This window comes from Tetranychus urticae, chromosome 1 (assembly GCF_039701765.1).
Source record: "Tetranychus urticae isolate SD_2017Ah chromosome 1, NJAU_TeUrti_SD_1.0, whole genome shotgun sequence".
In the NCBI taxonomy this organism is placed as follows: domain Eukaryota; kingdom Metazoa; phylum Arthropoda; class Arachnida; order Trombidiformes; family Tetranychidae; genus Tetranychus; species Tetranychus urticae.
In genome coordinates, this window is record NC_142958.1 from 4967627 (window position 1) to 4982331 (window position 14705).

Genomic DNA, 14705 nt, shown 5'->3' on the forward strand with positions numbered 1-14705 from the left:
TCTATCGACATTTTTCCTCATAAACTGTTGATAAGTTTAGAACCTGGGAATTCGGAAACTAAATCTGTTCTCAAGTCAATTGGCATTCTTTTACTCAGACTTTTTATAAACACTATTGATCGATGTTAATCATTTCATCCAAAATCTGATTAAACTTTTTTTTCGTGAAATGGAATTTAATTGCATCAAATCGATACTTGTACTCAAATTTGATATCAAAAATATTAATATGTTGAAGGTTTTGCGATCCTTCAGTGTTCGAAGTAAATTGGATCGTTAATTAACTTGAAAAAAATCAACTTTTATTATGAATTATTATCGTTATTGTCATTCGAACCATTATTATTATTACAATATCAACTTTGCTTATAAAGCAAATAAATAGTAATTTTGCTGGATTAAAGCTTTTAATTTTTAGATTACTTTTAATTAGTTGAAACAAACTAATTTAATTTGGTCTCTTCTTTTACAAATTAAAGGATTAAAGTTGATTTTAAATGTTGCTTGAAGTTAATCTTGTGAGGCTTTTTACGGTAAACAAAATTGCACAGTTTTTAGTTATTGTTGACGTTATATCTTTATATTGTCTCATTGGTCGTAAGTTTCAAGTTTTAAAATTCAAAAACTCTAATTTTCGGTCATTTTGTTGCTCTCTTGATATAATGTCCATGTAAAGTGGTGAAGTTCAAAGATGAGTTTTCTTGTCGATTTTAGTATATTTAGCGAATTGAGTAAATTTGCAAAATTCTCCAAAAGTCGATTAAAATGGATTCACAATTCCGATTCCGGGCTCATGGATAAACTGATTCCATCCGTTGCTTGTTTTCTAGCATTGCGTTCCCTTTGAATTGCATCTGGAGCGAAAGTAAAAAGTCAAAATTAGAAAATCATTAAAGTAGTTTCCAATGTTTATAGAATGAAATTCTGATAATTGCTGAAACCTTTGTTGATTCGCCACTTGAAATCATTCACCAATATTTTATATCGACTTTTTACTCAACTTTTGTTTTGAGTTCTTTCACAGGATTTAACTTACTAAGTAAGTGATAAAACAGAAATGGTCAATATCAGTCAATTCGAGTTCATTTGTTCGCTGTAATGCGATTTTTTGGAAAACTTGATCACAATTTAAAATAATATTACGATATACGATATATAATATATACGGTTTCTATGTCAATTATATGTGACTCAAAATTCGATCTTCTAAAAAAATGTTCTTTCTTTCAATAGTCTTTTATTGCCGTTATTGTGATTTAAAAAGATTTTCATTTTCTGTTTTCTGCAAATTCATTTTCTGTTTCAATTTGCGTTCTGTTCACTATTGGCTTTACTCTACTCTCAGTACAGATACTACTGCCATCTGTTGACTTCAAGTGTTAAATAATTTATCGAGTTCTGATTAGAATTGGTTCTTACCGATTGCCGCCCTTTCTTGCCACCTTTTACGATTATCATCTAAGTTTTCAGCCCAAGGACGTTTTAATCGTCCACCTTCAATTTTGCAGTTACCAAATGATGAACAGTGTGAGAAACGTGGTGAAGCCGGTGCACTGGCAACAGGCCTGGAAAAACGAGAAAAAAACGAAACCTTGAAACATGATATTCGAAAATTGTTCATTTTATGAAACCGTGAGACGCATGAACTACTAACTATTAGTATTATCTAGACTTTTCTCATCAAGATAAAAGACTATGACTCGTCCATCAGTGATCTATGATGTAACAAAATCCATCGAGTTATTTCCACGAGAAAAGAGCTCTTGTAATCTAATGAGTTATGACTATTATTACAGTCTCTTGTCTGACTCAATTTCATTAATAAACATTTCATAGTCAGAGTTGAACTGAATACAAAGCCATAGACACTTAAACATCGAACACGAAAAATGCAAGAATGTTGATTGAAACCTTGATTTCGACAATAAACACTTTTCTCGTTTTATATAAAAGAGCCAAAACTGGCATAACTCGAACCTTAATCTCAACCAATCGAAAACAATTTAAACCCTTTTCTTGAACAATACCTTGAGTTGAGAGATGCATCAGCTGAATCAATTGACAAACCGCTTCGCTTATTCTTATAAGTAGACAAAGATTTAGGTCGAGATGCGCTATCTGGCAGTCTTTCCTCTAAACTTTCCTCTGAACTTCCAGATGAATGTCTACATCCTTCCATCTGTTGATATATTTTATCCAAAAGGTCACCACAAACCTCCAAACTCGGTGCAACAATAAAATCAATGAAACCTGGGAAGTAAAAAAATAAGTAAAACATGAAAACAAGAATGAATAAAATTCAAACCCAGAAAAAGCACAAAACAACTCAAGAGAAAAGTAAATTGCAAAGTATCATATTATAATCATTATTGACATCAAATTACAGAGTAAAAATGAATTTTTCTTCTTACCTATTTGTGATTCAGCAACCAGGGTTGTATTACGATCGCATAAAGGTGAATAAGGCAAACCAAGTTCTCTCTCTTTATCGCCCTAAATTGAATAAACAATTTAATGATTAAACATTCATTCAACAACAAAAAGTAGACGAAATTTGAAAAATAAAAAGAGCGAAAAAAAGATTTCTCCATATTCATGATTCACCTCAAGGGTAACGAATCTGTCGATCAACTTTCATGTAAATGTTTCAAAGAAACATTTCGTTGTCAAGTTGCCATCATTTCACAATATTAATGCACTTTGCTCTTCAATTGAATTTCACTTTTTCACCATTTTCGTCCCATCAAGATATTAAGGAAATTGGATTGAGCTGAAAACTTCATTGACAGCTAAATCTATTTTTTTCGTTGCTTCATTTGAAATTCTTTTCTTCTTTTTCTTCTCTCTTCCTTTTCATTTCCATCTTTACTCCATTTTCCCCTCTTGGACTAAACGGATAAAGGTAAAAGTTCAATTGATTTTTCTTTTCAACATTCATCATTTTTATTTCTCTCTCCTTCAATGACATGGTAAAATGTTGGCTAAATCATCCTTCATTGTAATGAACAAGTAAAGATGATGAAGACCTTGCAGGCAAGCTTCAAGTTTTTTCATGTTTTCGGATAGAAAAGAGACATTCCAATCATCAATTTATCGCTATCTTTACGTCGCAGTTTCCTTACCTGACGGAAAAATTCTTCCAATAAAAGTTCAGTCCATTTTCGATGAATATCCCATTGTTTACTTGGATGGCTTATGTCACAACAGTGTAAAACCAAGGAGAGAGCCTTTGATTTATCGACAGTAAATTCATTGGAATTGGTTAAAAGACTTTTCATTGTTTTAATTTGTTGAAAATGTGAAGACATGTCAGTTGCTAAAACCATATCAATAACTAAAGTACGTAATTCCCTTTATTGATATAAAAAGAAAGAAAAAATTTTTTTTTAGAAAAATAGTTTGTTTGATCGTCAATAGGTGGCACTAGTGTACAGAAAAAAGAGTTTTCTTGGCATCCAGTTTCCTCCAATGAGTAGAAATAAAATTTGCTCAGATTTATCCAATTAAGTGAGGAATTTTTCGAACAATATTTATAAATAGTTTTCCAGTTTCATTTATTTATAAAATCACAGCAAGAATAAGATTGAGTAAATTCACTTTAAATTGGAATCAAACTCAACTTTGACATTTATTGATGTCGATTTCGATGAACCATTAAAGTTGCTATTAATAAAATTGATAATAATAGATAATTGATTCATGGTGGCTCTGATGAAAGGAAAACAATAAGTAATTTCTGTGGCCTTTAGAGACTTTTGGTCTTGGCAACATTTTGTTTACTCAATTTAATGTTCATCTTGAATATTTTCTGGTCTTTTAGGTTTGCGTGAAAAAATTAATGCAAAACTGGAAATTTTCGTTTTCCTAATAAAATTTTGTCCAAATGTTGGAAATAAGAAACTGTTTGTTCTGCAGACCTCGAGAGTCAAGAGTCGAGATTGACGTTCATCAGCTTGTATCTTTTTTGTGGTAAATTGCCAACCCATTGAGCTATAATAAAGTAACAAAGACTCGACTTACCTGTACTCTTCTTTATTTAAATTTACAAGTATATTACAATCAGATTCCTTCAAAATACGAAAAGCAGCAGAAACGTGAAAATTTTCTAGAACTGCTCTATCATTATATAACAGCGCAGTTTCAGACCTGGTTAAAGAAGAAAAAATTGTGAATAATTCCATTGAAACAAGTTCGAATTATTTGCAAAATGAATCGGTGAAACATTCAGAGCAATACACTTTGAAACAGATTTAGAAACAGAATTACGCATTGGTAAATTAAATCGCGTTTTCACTGGAAAATCTCACGATTTAGTTTTTAAATGCAAATCCAATCAATCGCCGATCTAATGAATGGCCAATTTATTTTGTAAATTATTCGATGATAAGGAAATAATAAAGAATAATAATAATAAGAAAAAAATGAGTCGAAAACTTACTCAGACATAACATGGAAATTATTAGTTGTTCCTGTATGCTGAAAGTCGTGAATTATCGCAGCCAGTAGAGTTGCAAATATTTCGAGATCAGTTAACCAATTCTGAAAAGGTGAACAAAAGGCGAGGAGGAAAAGAATAAAGAGATAAAACAAAAGTCATTTACCATTGAATTGATGAAGAAAAGACAAAAGAACGAAAACAATTGTTGGAAACATTTGATTAAATGTTATCTTTTCTAGTCAACTTATTCACTTTTACCATCAAAATGTGACCAATTATTTATTCAAGCTCAACTGGGAGTTTATTTTCCCAAATATTGAACAAAGAAGAGAAAAAAAAGAATGTCTTTTTTTGTGAATAAATTATCTTTTACCGAGTGTTGAATCTTGTTGATAAAAGTATTAAAAGTAATAAATTGTGCATCAATTCAACTCAATTATGTGGCAAAATATAAAGAGTTATTTATCAAGTTTACAAGAAATTTGCTCAATAATTGAATAAATTCACTTGCGAATAAAATGTTTTTTCAAAAAATGGTTTAAACTGAAAAGCGATTAAAAGGTTAAACAAAAGAGACTCACAACTAATCCCATTTTTGATAACATGTAATGGACGGTTTGGGTTACATCAGCTGCATGAATATTATTGTGATATGGATTTTTAAATTTTGTATAACCTTGTTCAAATTGGTTTAAACAACTTTCCAGTGTTTCAAGTGGAATCTGGTAAATGAAGAAAAGGTGAAAGATTAAATGAAGAATCGATTTTTCTTTAGAGAATAAAAATTCTATTTTCAGAACATTTTTCGCTTCAACCTTTTTCAAAGGTCGAGTTTAATGGTCGAAACATTACCTTGAATTTATGGACTAAACCATAACGATTGAGAAGCTCATAGCTTATATATTTGAGAACTTGATTGTTTGAAGCTTCGTTTAGCTTGAAACACTCGTAGGACCAATTATCGATACTCTGGAATGGTAATGTTTTGAGAAAATTAAGTTTTACGATTAGTATAATTTTTCGAATGAAATGGAAATTCTTTTGCAGATATGATTGGAAATTGACTTTTTTTACCTTTAGTTTATCGGCAATTTTAGGTGGAATTTGAACCATATTTGAACAGCACAGTCGACGATATAATCTGTCAACCATGATACCGGCTCGTATTGCATTTGCAACTGAACGAAATTTGGGCTTCTCTTCAGATCGACGTTTTTGAGCGGTATTATTGCGTGTAAAGGTTGAGGCCAACCATTCTCTAACCTCGTTTGGAACTGCATCAGGTTGTACTTCAGATAAATCATCTTCTTCATCCAAAAGTTTTCTGTTCAAGAAACAAAAGACAAAACAAACGAACCAAACAAAAGAGTAAAGTTTAAAGGTCGTTATTCACTTGAAAATGGACAAGAACTAAAAAATGATTGAAAAGTAAATGATGATCTATAAGTAAAGACGCCTTTTCCTGCCCACGATTTTAAACCAATAAATGGCTCAATTTTTAAAACTTTTTTTTCGCAAATCGCTCTATAATATAATCGATTTGAAAATGGTTATTTCAGGCATTTCAATTAATCATGATCATTTTGCAATAAAATCACTAAATTTTCAAAAATCATTCAAGATCTAAATAACCTGTGCGGACATATTTTGGTACAAGTGATTTCATTTATTTTCTCGATAATTATATGTTCAATAGACTTGAAATTTTCGTGAAAGGATCATAATGGTAATATCTTTATGTAACTCAAATTTCAGAAAAATAGCTTGATTCGTTCAATAGATTTTCCTATTAATTACTCGCGTTTCAAACAGCTGAAATGCTTCATTTTTGAATTGACTTTTCCCTGCCTTAGTTTTAAAGTCATATAATTTTTATATTACGCATGAGATTCTTTTAATTTAAACATCTTGTAATCACCTAAGGTCCAGGGTATATGCTAGTAATTTTGCGGTCTTAAAACACATCTTGATCGATTAGTACAGGCGAATTAGTGCACTAGCTCTTGCAAAAAATGTTTTAACCTCAAATTTTGGAAGATTATTAAAAAAGTGAAACAAAAAGTTAATCTTGCCTCTGAGGGTGGATTAAAAAACTCTACCGGAAAATACTGATTTTAAGCTTTTGAATGATGTGTGAAATGTATAATAATTGTTATCGTTTAATTTTGAAATTTCATTTTAACAATTTGTACCAAAATATGTCCGCACAGGTTAATCAACAGTTTTCGATGTCAATAAAGTTCATATGATTTTAAAAAATTAATTGAAATAAAAGGTGAACAATGAGAAATTTAAGTCCAAGTACTGGGGGCTTTCGGAAGATATTCAACTTTTTGACGTAAATCTCGAAATTCTTTGCTTTTACCATGGAAGCCTCTAGTGATTACTATCAATATTAAACAATTCTTACTCGTAGTATATTTTGATGGAAAATATAATGCAGAATGATCATGAAATGTATGAAATGATCGAAACCGTCAGAGACCAAAAGCATCGAAAGCCAATTTCAGAATGAAATGTTTTCAACTTTTTAGAGATTTTGAGATTTTCTAGTTTTTAAATCTTTACCTAGCCATTTTGTCGCATTTACTTATTGATCATCATTTGTGGATTCATTTGTAAGAGAAATACTATTTTTTATCGCGAAAAATATTTTAATTTTCTAATCAAGCTGAGCTAATTAAATGTGAAATTTCTTTTAATTTTATCGTTTTTTTTTCTCAACATGTATACATAAAGGGACATAATGGAATGAACACATGATCATGATGAGATTGGAAGACATTCACTTTACTTGGCATAACAAGAGGTGCAACACATAACATAAAACAAAACATGAAACAACGTCGAGGTAACATTTAAATGCAACATTAATAGAGACACAAAATTTATCATTTAAAGCAAAAGCTAAAGACTCTAAATGTTGAGTGCAAACCATCTTCAGACTGGGAATGAAACAGAAAAGGAAAATGTAACAATTTCTCAGAGAACATGAAAAATGGCGAAAAACAGAAATTTTTTTGAGCAATTTCCCCCTTCGCTTAATTGGCAAAGCAATTGTATACAATTTCATGGTTGAATATGAAGCAACATGAAACATTTCAACTCTAACTTTGCATAAAATTACCATGAGAATGTGAATGGTTAAGAATAAGTTAACAAGTAATTAAAGTTGAAACATGAAATTAAACTTCTTGATGATTCAACTTTTCCAAAACTTCTTTATTCAGAGTTTTCTTTTCTCTCTCTCTCTCACTCCTTCCCTGTTTAACGAAGTTGAATTTTCAACTAAATTCGTTAGCTAAATTAGTTACTTTAAATGTAAATTAAATTTCTGGTTTCATTTCTTTAGTTGTTATTCAAAGGTATTAAAAAGGAAAAACGTTGAATACTTGAATGTTGAACATTTTCTTAATGAACATTTCTAAAGATTTTACAAAATTTGAAACTTTTTCTTTTCCTTTCATTCAGAATAATTATTGCTCTTTGAATAAAGAAAATTCAAGTTTAAACAAAAAAGAAGAACTTTGATTTCTATTCAATTACAAGTTCAACTTGAATAATCTTTTCACCCGACTTTTCTCTTTACATTCAAATTAATTGGTAAAATTATCATTGATATTAATTAGTTTGACTTGTTAATTTGCACTTCTCGAGTTAATTTTAAGTTCGAATGACAAAAAGAAGAAGAAAAGTCGACTTTCTAAGTTGATTAAAAGTTGCATTTCCAAACGTTGTCTTTAGTCAAAACTCGAAAAGAAATTATTCGATTGACATTGAACAATAAAGTTGAATAGTCATGAATAATCTTCAGAACAAATGATAAAATAATTATGATGATAATGAAGGCATTAAAATGAGAGTTAAAAGGTAAAAAGATCAACTTGAAAAGTCGACGTGAAAAAAGCTGTAGAAGCTCATTAAGCATGACATGAGTCAGTTGCGATTTTTTATCTTTTCTATTCGCTCTACTTTGCTAACCAAAGTAGACAGGTAAATGCTCATTTAAGCTGTTTTACCTTTTCTTTTGCGGCCCAACAGAATAACTTGTTCAAGTGAAAACCCTGAAAATGTGTACATTTAGAAGAGTAAAATCCCTTTCCTCATCCAATTATCTATAAGTTTTTTCTTCTTCAATCAAAATGAACGAAAGCTTTTTTTCCCAATTTCATTCCACCATCTATTCTTGATACTTTATCTCGAGTTTTGTACTTTTTTTTCTGGTGAGTTTTGGTTGGTTCGAATAAAGATGAGACAAATAAGGTGGAAAGTTGATTCTTGTTAGAGAAACGATGATGAAATGAAGAGCAAGAAAAAGGTAAATGGTGATAAATTTTTGAATCTCATTAAAGTTGATGAGAGAATCCAAAATGAATAACAAGAGTTGAAACTGTGGAAAAGGAAAAAAGCTGATCAGCATCAATCAAACTGGATTTGCATTTCGAGTTTACTCTTTTTTTCTCAGTCTTGTCTTTCCTTCGTTTTTTACTTCATTTTACCTCGAGTTTTGCTCAACATTTGCTGTAACCATGTCACTATGACCTACAAGATGAGATTAGTGTCATTAACTGGGTAACAAAAAAACAAGATTTTGTTATCATTCGTTTGATTTGAGCTGATTTTTCAGAATTAATTTCATCGGTTGACAGGAAAAGAGGAAAAAAACTGATTGTTGATTTATATTGAAAGCAGAGTGAATAAAACTCGAAATCAACTCGAAATCAAACTCGAAAGGTTAATTAGCATTTTCCTTTTTAGTTGAATCTACTTTGACTTTTATCCTGCAAACGAACTTTTAATGACTTCAGGGTAAATGAGAGAAAAAATTCTGAGGCACGAAAATTTCGAAAAACAATTCTCGACGAAACTGTTTCGATTTCCAGTTTTTTAAGATTGACATTTTGATCAACTGTGATTTAGTTGCAAGTCTGACAAAAAATATCAAAATCGTGCTTTGAATATTTCGAAATAATTATTTTCGATTTTTTAGCTTTCGAAGCTCAAAGGAGAATTATTTTTCGAAAATTATCGATTCATCGATTTAGGTGAGATTGTTGATGGATGGAAATTTTGGAAGAGAACATGTAAAATTCGAAAATTGTTTTTTGATATCGATTTTCGACATTTTTGTTACCCTTTTCTTTGCATTTCTAGACACTTCGGTTCATCAATTGTCAAATGCATTTTCAGACATCAACTTTGATAGAGTCAAATGAGTATCATTATCATGTTGATGATGATTAAACCAGAAAATTTCATTTACATGATGAGAAGAGTTGTGAGAAATGTCGCCACTTCCATCGTTTCCCTTCTAATGGTGAACATACAGGGTTGTCAATATTTATTTGAACAGTTTAAAAATTAAATATCTTAACAAATATTTTGTAAAGTCGCTTAATTTTTAACCGACTTATAAATTGGAATACGGAGATTAATTTAAGCATGAATTCAAGTCAAAAAAATCATTATTTCGCTGATTAATCATTAATGAAATTAATTTTGGTTTTTTCAACATTTTAGCTATTTATTGAATTGAGTAATTTCAAAACTGATAATTTTTTTTAAATCTGGTGAACTTATCATATGCTTAATAATTATGTACAGTCAAAAAAAGAAAATACTGCGGCAATGTCAGGAAATCTGAACTTAACACTTTCATTGAATCGTTATTTAAAACCATTATCAGTCCAGGAGAGTTGAGGAGAGTTCTGGACAAAATAACGAAACGCGCTGAATCTTGTTCAGCGCAAGGTGGTTTGCCTTTTGAGACAAACACTAAAATAATCTCCTAATCAGAGGCTTCATTTTGATATTAAACTTATATCTGTGTGTGCATTAATTATTGATTTATAACTGATTTGAACTGTTCAAATAAATATTGACAACCCTGTACTTTTTCAAGTGATAACATTATTAACATTTGAGCACAAAATATCAATAATGCTTTCAGTGTGTTGAGTGAAAATCAAATAAATAAACATGTTCAGATAATAACTAATATCTGATCAATATTTATTCATGTTGACATTTTCACTCAATATGCTGATTGAGAACCAGGCGAGTGAAGAGGGAATCTCGGGTGAACAATTTTACCGGACGAAAAGAGAATAAAGTAAAAACGAAAAAAAAGTTGAACCAATTTTGTAAATTAAGTAAAATGGTAAATGATCAAGTCGAGATGAAGTAATTAACAGAAGAAAAAGAAAAAGTTTTTGCATAAATTTATCATTATCTCAGTGAACAGTTGGAATTTTAGGAAAATCTAATATTCTTTGAATAATTAAATGCCAAGTTAACCTTTTTTCTGGTTGCAGTTCAAATTTCAAGTTTCAACTTTGATGTAATAATAGGAGGCAAAAAAGCTTGTTAAGGTAATCACATTATGTTGGGTTTCAACTTCAACTCTTGACAAGTCAGTTATTCAATTATTTTAATGGAAAAGATAAACATTTTTTTTCTACAGATAATCAGGATTACTGGATTAAGGAATGATAATGAGAATTTTTTTTCTCTTCTTTTACATCCAATGAATACAAATTTGATTGGTGAAAACAAAGCAAATGCAGGTTGATATGAAAGATGAAAATTGAGCAAAAATTTGTACAGGGAATGACTGGGAGTGAACAAGTTTCCATGAAAAGGGATTGAAAAGTGAATTACGAGTTTTGGATAAAAAACGGGAAAATCGAGTTCAAGTTTCTTGGCAATCTTTTACAGTCGAGTTTCGAAATGAAAATGAATAATAAATGAAAGGAAAAAAATGTAATCACAAAAAGGGAATGAAAACTGAGCAATAAAGAAATGCAAATGTTGAAGATAAAACTGTTTTAAAAAGGTAATAATGAAAATGCTTAGGAATGATAATGGCATTGAAACAACATGAGAATATCAACATTAACTTGCGCCTTCGAAAAATGCTGGAATGAAAGGATTGTTTTCAAAAATTCTGACACTTTTTCATTCTAACTCACTAATGTTCTGGAGGAAGAAAAAAAAGAGTTTTGATAACTTTCTTTAAGCTCTGTGATTCTATGTTGCACAGGGAGTAAATGTTATTTTGATAGACAGTAACCTTGATATTGAGCTGGTTGGAATGGTTTTGCTTGATAAATTCCGTAGCTTATCTGAGCTCTGTACAATGGAAGAGGAAATTGATGCTGATGATGTTGTCAACATTGTTGATGCCTCTTCTGTTCCAGATCCGCAAACGGAAAGGGATTTGGTTAATGAAGGTGTTGGATCAGTTGGAGCTCGAGCTCCAAGTCCCTTTTTCCTAACCAATCCTGGACGCCATTTCCTTAATCAATTTCAATGTTTGTTTTGTAAAAAGGAAAATGTTTTTTTTTTCGATTTTTTTATTTTCGATTGCAATGATTGAAAAGATTCCAAATGTTGACAAAACACAGATTAAAAGCGAATCATTTGAAGGTTGAAATGAGCACAAATAGAGGAGAAATGATAATGACGATGATTTGATGATTGAAACAGATAACGTTAAAGAGAGAGAAAGAGAAAGAAAAGAAAATGAAGAAAGATGAAACACATAAACATGAACATTTTTAGTGAATGAACACACACACAATTATCTGGATTCTTTGAAGCTTTTGAATAATTGTTTGGATAAAAATGATGAAAGTCAACTTTTACAGTTTAAAAGTTGAACATTTTTCTTTCGTTGGAAACACTTAAGGAATTTTTACACAAACATTTACATGTAAATGATTGAGGATAATTTGCTAATGATAGTGGAAACTGTTGCCAATGAAAATAGTGTTCTGATGATTTGATTATACAATGAGAATTGATTGGAAAATTTTCACTCCATTTCATTGTTGGTCAATGTTGATACTGGGAGTTGAACAATGAAACATTTAATTTTTGCTTTTCAGAGAAACAGAGAGAATCGAATTTTCTTGCCAATTTGCTTATTAGTTTGATAGCGAAAAAAAGTGATAATTAACATTTATCAATTATATTCTCTTTTTTCTGTATTCATGATAAATTCTGCGCAGTATTTTGGAAACTTGTTTTGTTTCTGGAACCCATTTTTTTGTTCGAGTCTCATTATTTTTGCCTTTCACTTTTGCTTGTCTAACTAAACTGTCAGTGTCATTATTAACTCATCGTAATTCATAACAATTGTTAATTTATCAGTTCAACTTGAATGGACAATGATTACATTAAACTAATATTAATGTGAGATAAAATGTAATTTACATGGATAATTAGCATTAAAGTTCATTTTAATGGACAAATGATGAACGAGGAAAAGTTTTTTTGTTTTTCTTCTTCTGATAAATGTTCCAACTAGACAGGCTTAGGTCAAGTGAATGGGTGACTTGGAGGGTTGCACTGTTGGCATCAAATTGAACACAACAGTTGCCCTTCTGACGTGAAGGTTACTTGAGTCTAGTTTTAGACTTTTATGTTTAGAAAAATTTTGAGCAAATAAAAAGTTCTTACCTTGTTTCATCCATGGTAACAGTATCGAGAACACAGGCAGCATATTGAAGAGTCTTTTTAAGTATTGATATGGGTACTTCACCATGATCCAAGTGCTGAGCCAACTCTCTTAATCTGAAACCGGAAAGGGGAAAGAGAGCAAAAAGATTAAATTATTGAATAAAAAACGATAACTTTTTCAGTGTCGATAATTTCTTGCCCAGTCGATTCTTTAAATCGCTTTTCTAGCTCAACCGAACTCGACAAGGTTAATTAGTATAATAAAAGTATGTAGAAAAAAATGAACATTCGTTAGTTTGTTATCTTGTATGTTAATGATCATGTATATTGTATAAACATGGTAATGATAATAGGATAGATAATGTGTTATGAACTGACGATAAGGTAAAACCCTGAAATATTGATCCATAAGTTGATCATGATGATTATGTTCTTATTATACATTTTTTTCTTAACATTTGGCTTTTCCTTTCCATTTCCATTAGAGATTCACCTTTCAGAACACAATACGATTAACTGTTTGGAATCCATTTTAACCATTTTTCGTTGTTCAAATTCCATTGAATTTCAAGTTTAATCATGAAAACTTATTTAAACTTGAAAGTTGAACAAATAGTCATTTAATGAACTGTTGTTGAAGATGTTATCATTTCACGATTTAACCTTTAAAGTTGCAAATTCAAGTTTATTTATAACTCGATATTGTAATTGGCAGGTTGAGACGATATAAAGTATCACTTGAATAATGAAAACAATAATCACAGTAAAAATAGATTTTTTCAGGTTAAATTGAAACAATGATAAAGTCAACACTTTTCACCCAATCGATTGAAAATTTTCTTCTCTCATTACCATTTTTATTGATTATTATGAGAAGAAAGTTGATGAAATGATGATGTAGGAGTAAATTGTGGGCTAATCTTTAAATGATGATAACATGATTATCATATTACTGTCAAGATCTAATCATTAATTGACGTTGTTAACATTGGTAATCAACAGTGACAAGTTAATATTTGTCAATATTGTTGGCCAATTCAATTCAATAACCTTTACATTAACGTCAAAAGAAGAGTGACAAAACTCGGAAAATCAGATTCGTTTTATCCAACGAAATGTTTTTTGTTAAAAAATTGCTCAATAAATTCAAACATTTGCCAAACGTAAAACAAAGATTTTTATTGCTTGTGAAATGATTGTTGATGTTCAACTTGAAATTTGTTTGCCAACGTTTTCACACACTTTCAAGGTATTACCTGATCAGATAAGCTGAAGCATCCTTTACTCATCTTGTGATCAAACACAATCAGTTAATTGGTTCATCAAGGTCAATCAATCAACACTCATTTAATCTCTACATTTTCTTTCAACGTTTTTCATTCTTTTGTGCCAGACTCGCTAGTCAATTGATACATTTACTGGTTCCCTAATAAGTAAGTAAGTATAGTAAATTCTGATTGACATGTCTTCCAACCTTGACTTTGGCTGAGACGAAATCAAAGCCGAAGAAATCGTCTGTTCTTTTCTTCTGAATCGAAGCTCTACTCTGATTACGAATAGTTAATTTTTTCGAAAAGAGTAAAAGATAAATTTCTTTTTTCATTCTGTTTGGCGATTTTTAAGGAACCTCATTCCTACATGTACTTAGATTTTCATTGAAAGTGGTTTCGTTTTTCTATGTTTCACTAATGTGTTTTTTGTATTTCTTTACACTTGACATTGTCTCCATTAGATGATTGCCTTTGATGCTTGAATATCCATAATGGTTGCTAACAGGAAAATGAGGATAATTGAACTTTACAGC

General features: G+C 30.4%; 1 protein-coding gene across 3 annotated transcripts in view; it reads right to left on the minus strand.

Annotated features, from left to right (window-relative positions):
• Nucleotides 1–280: 280 nt before the first annotated feature.
• Nucleotides 281–14705, minus strand: part of Pde1c (Phosphodiesterase 1c) — a 73025-nt gene continuing 58600 nt past the window's right edge. For 2 of the 3 annotated variants that reach the window (XM_015932584.2, XM_015932560.3), the window contains exons 5-16: nucleotides 12902–13015; nucleotides 11511–11735; nucleotides 5513–5762; nucleotides 5291–5407; nucleotides 5020–5160; nucleotides 4439–4539; nucleotides 4021–4146; nucleotides 3123–3351; nucleotides 2412–2493; nucleotides 2028–2250; nucleotides 1420–1565; nucleotides 281–854 (exon numbers count right to left, since the gene is read on the minus strand). In XM_015932584.2, coding sequence (XP_015788070.2) covers nucleotides 772–854; nucleotides 1420–1565; nucleotides 2028–2250; nucleotides 2412–2493; nucleotides 3123–3351; nucleotides 4021–4146; nucleotides 4439–4539; nucleotides 5020–5160; nucleotides 5291–5407; nucleotides 5513–5762; nucleotides 11511–11735; nucleotides 12902–13015 — 1837 coding nt within the window. In that variant the 3' untranslated portion in view covers nucleotides 281–771. The remainder of the gene's footprint in view (nucleotides 855–1419; nucleotides 1566–2027; nucleotides 2251–2411; nucleotides 2494–3122; nucleotides 3352–4020; nucleotides 4147–4438; nucleotides 4540–5019; nucleotides 5161–5290; nucleotides 5408–5512; nucleotides 5763–11510; nucleotides 11736–12901; nucleotides 13016–14705) is intronic. The other variant, XM_015932578.2, reaches the window with a different exon arrangement.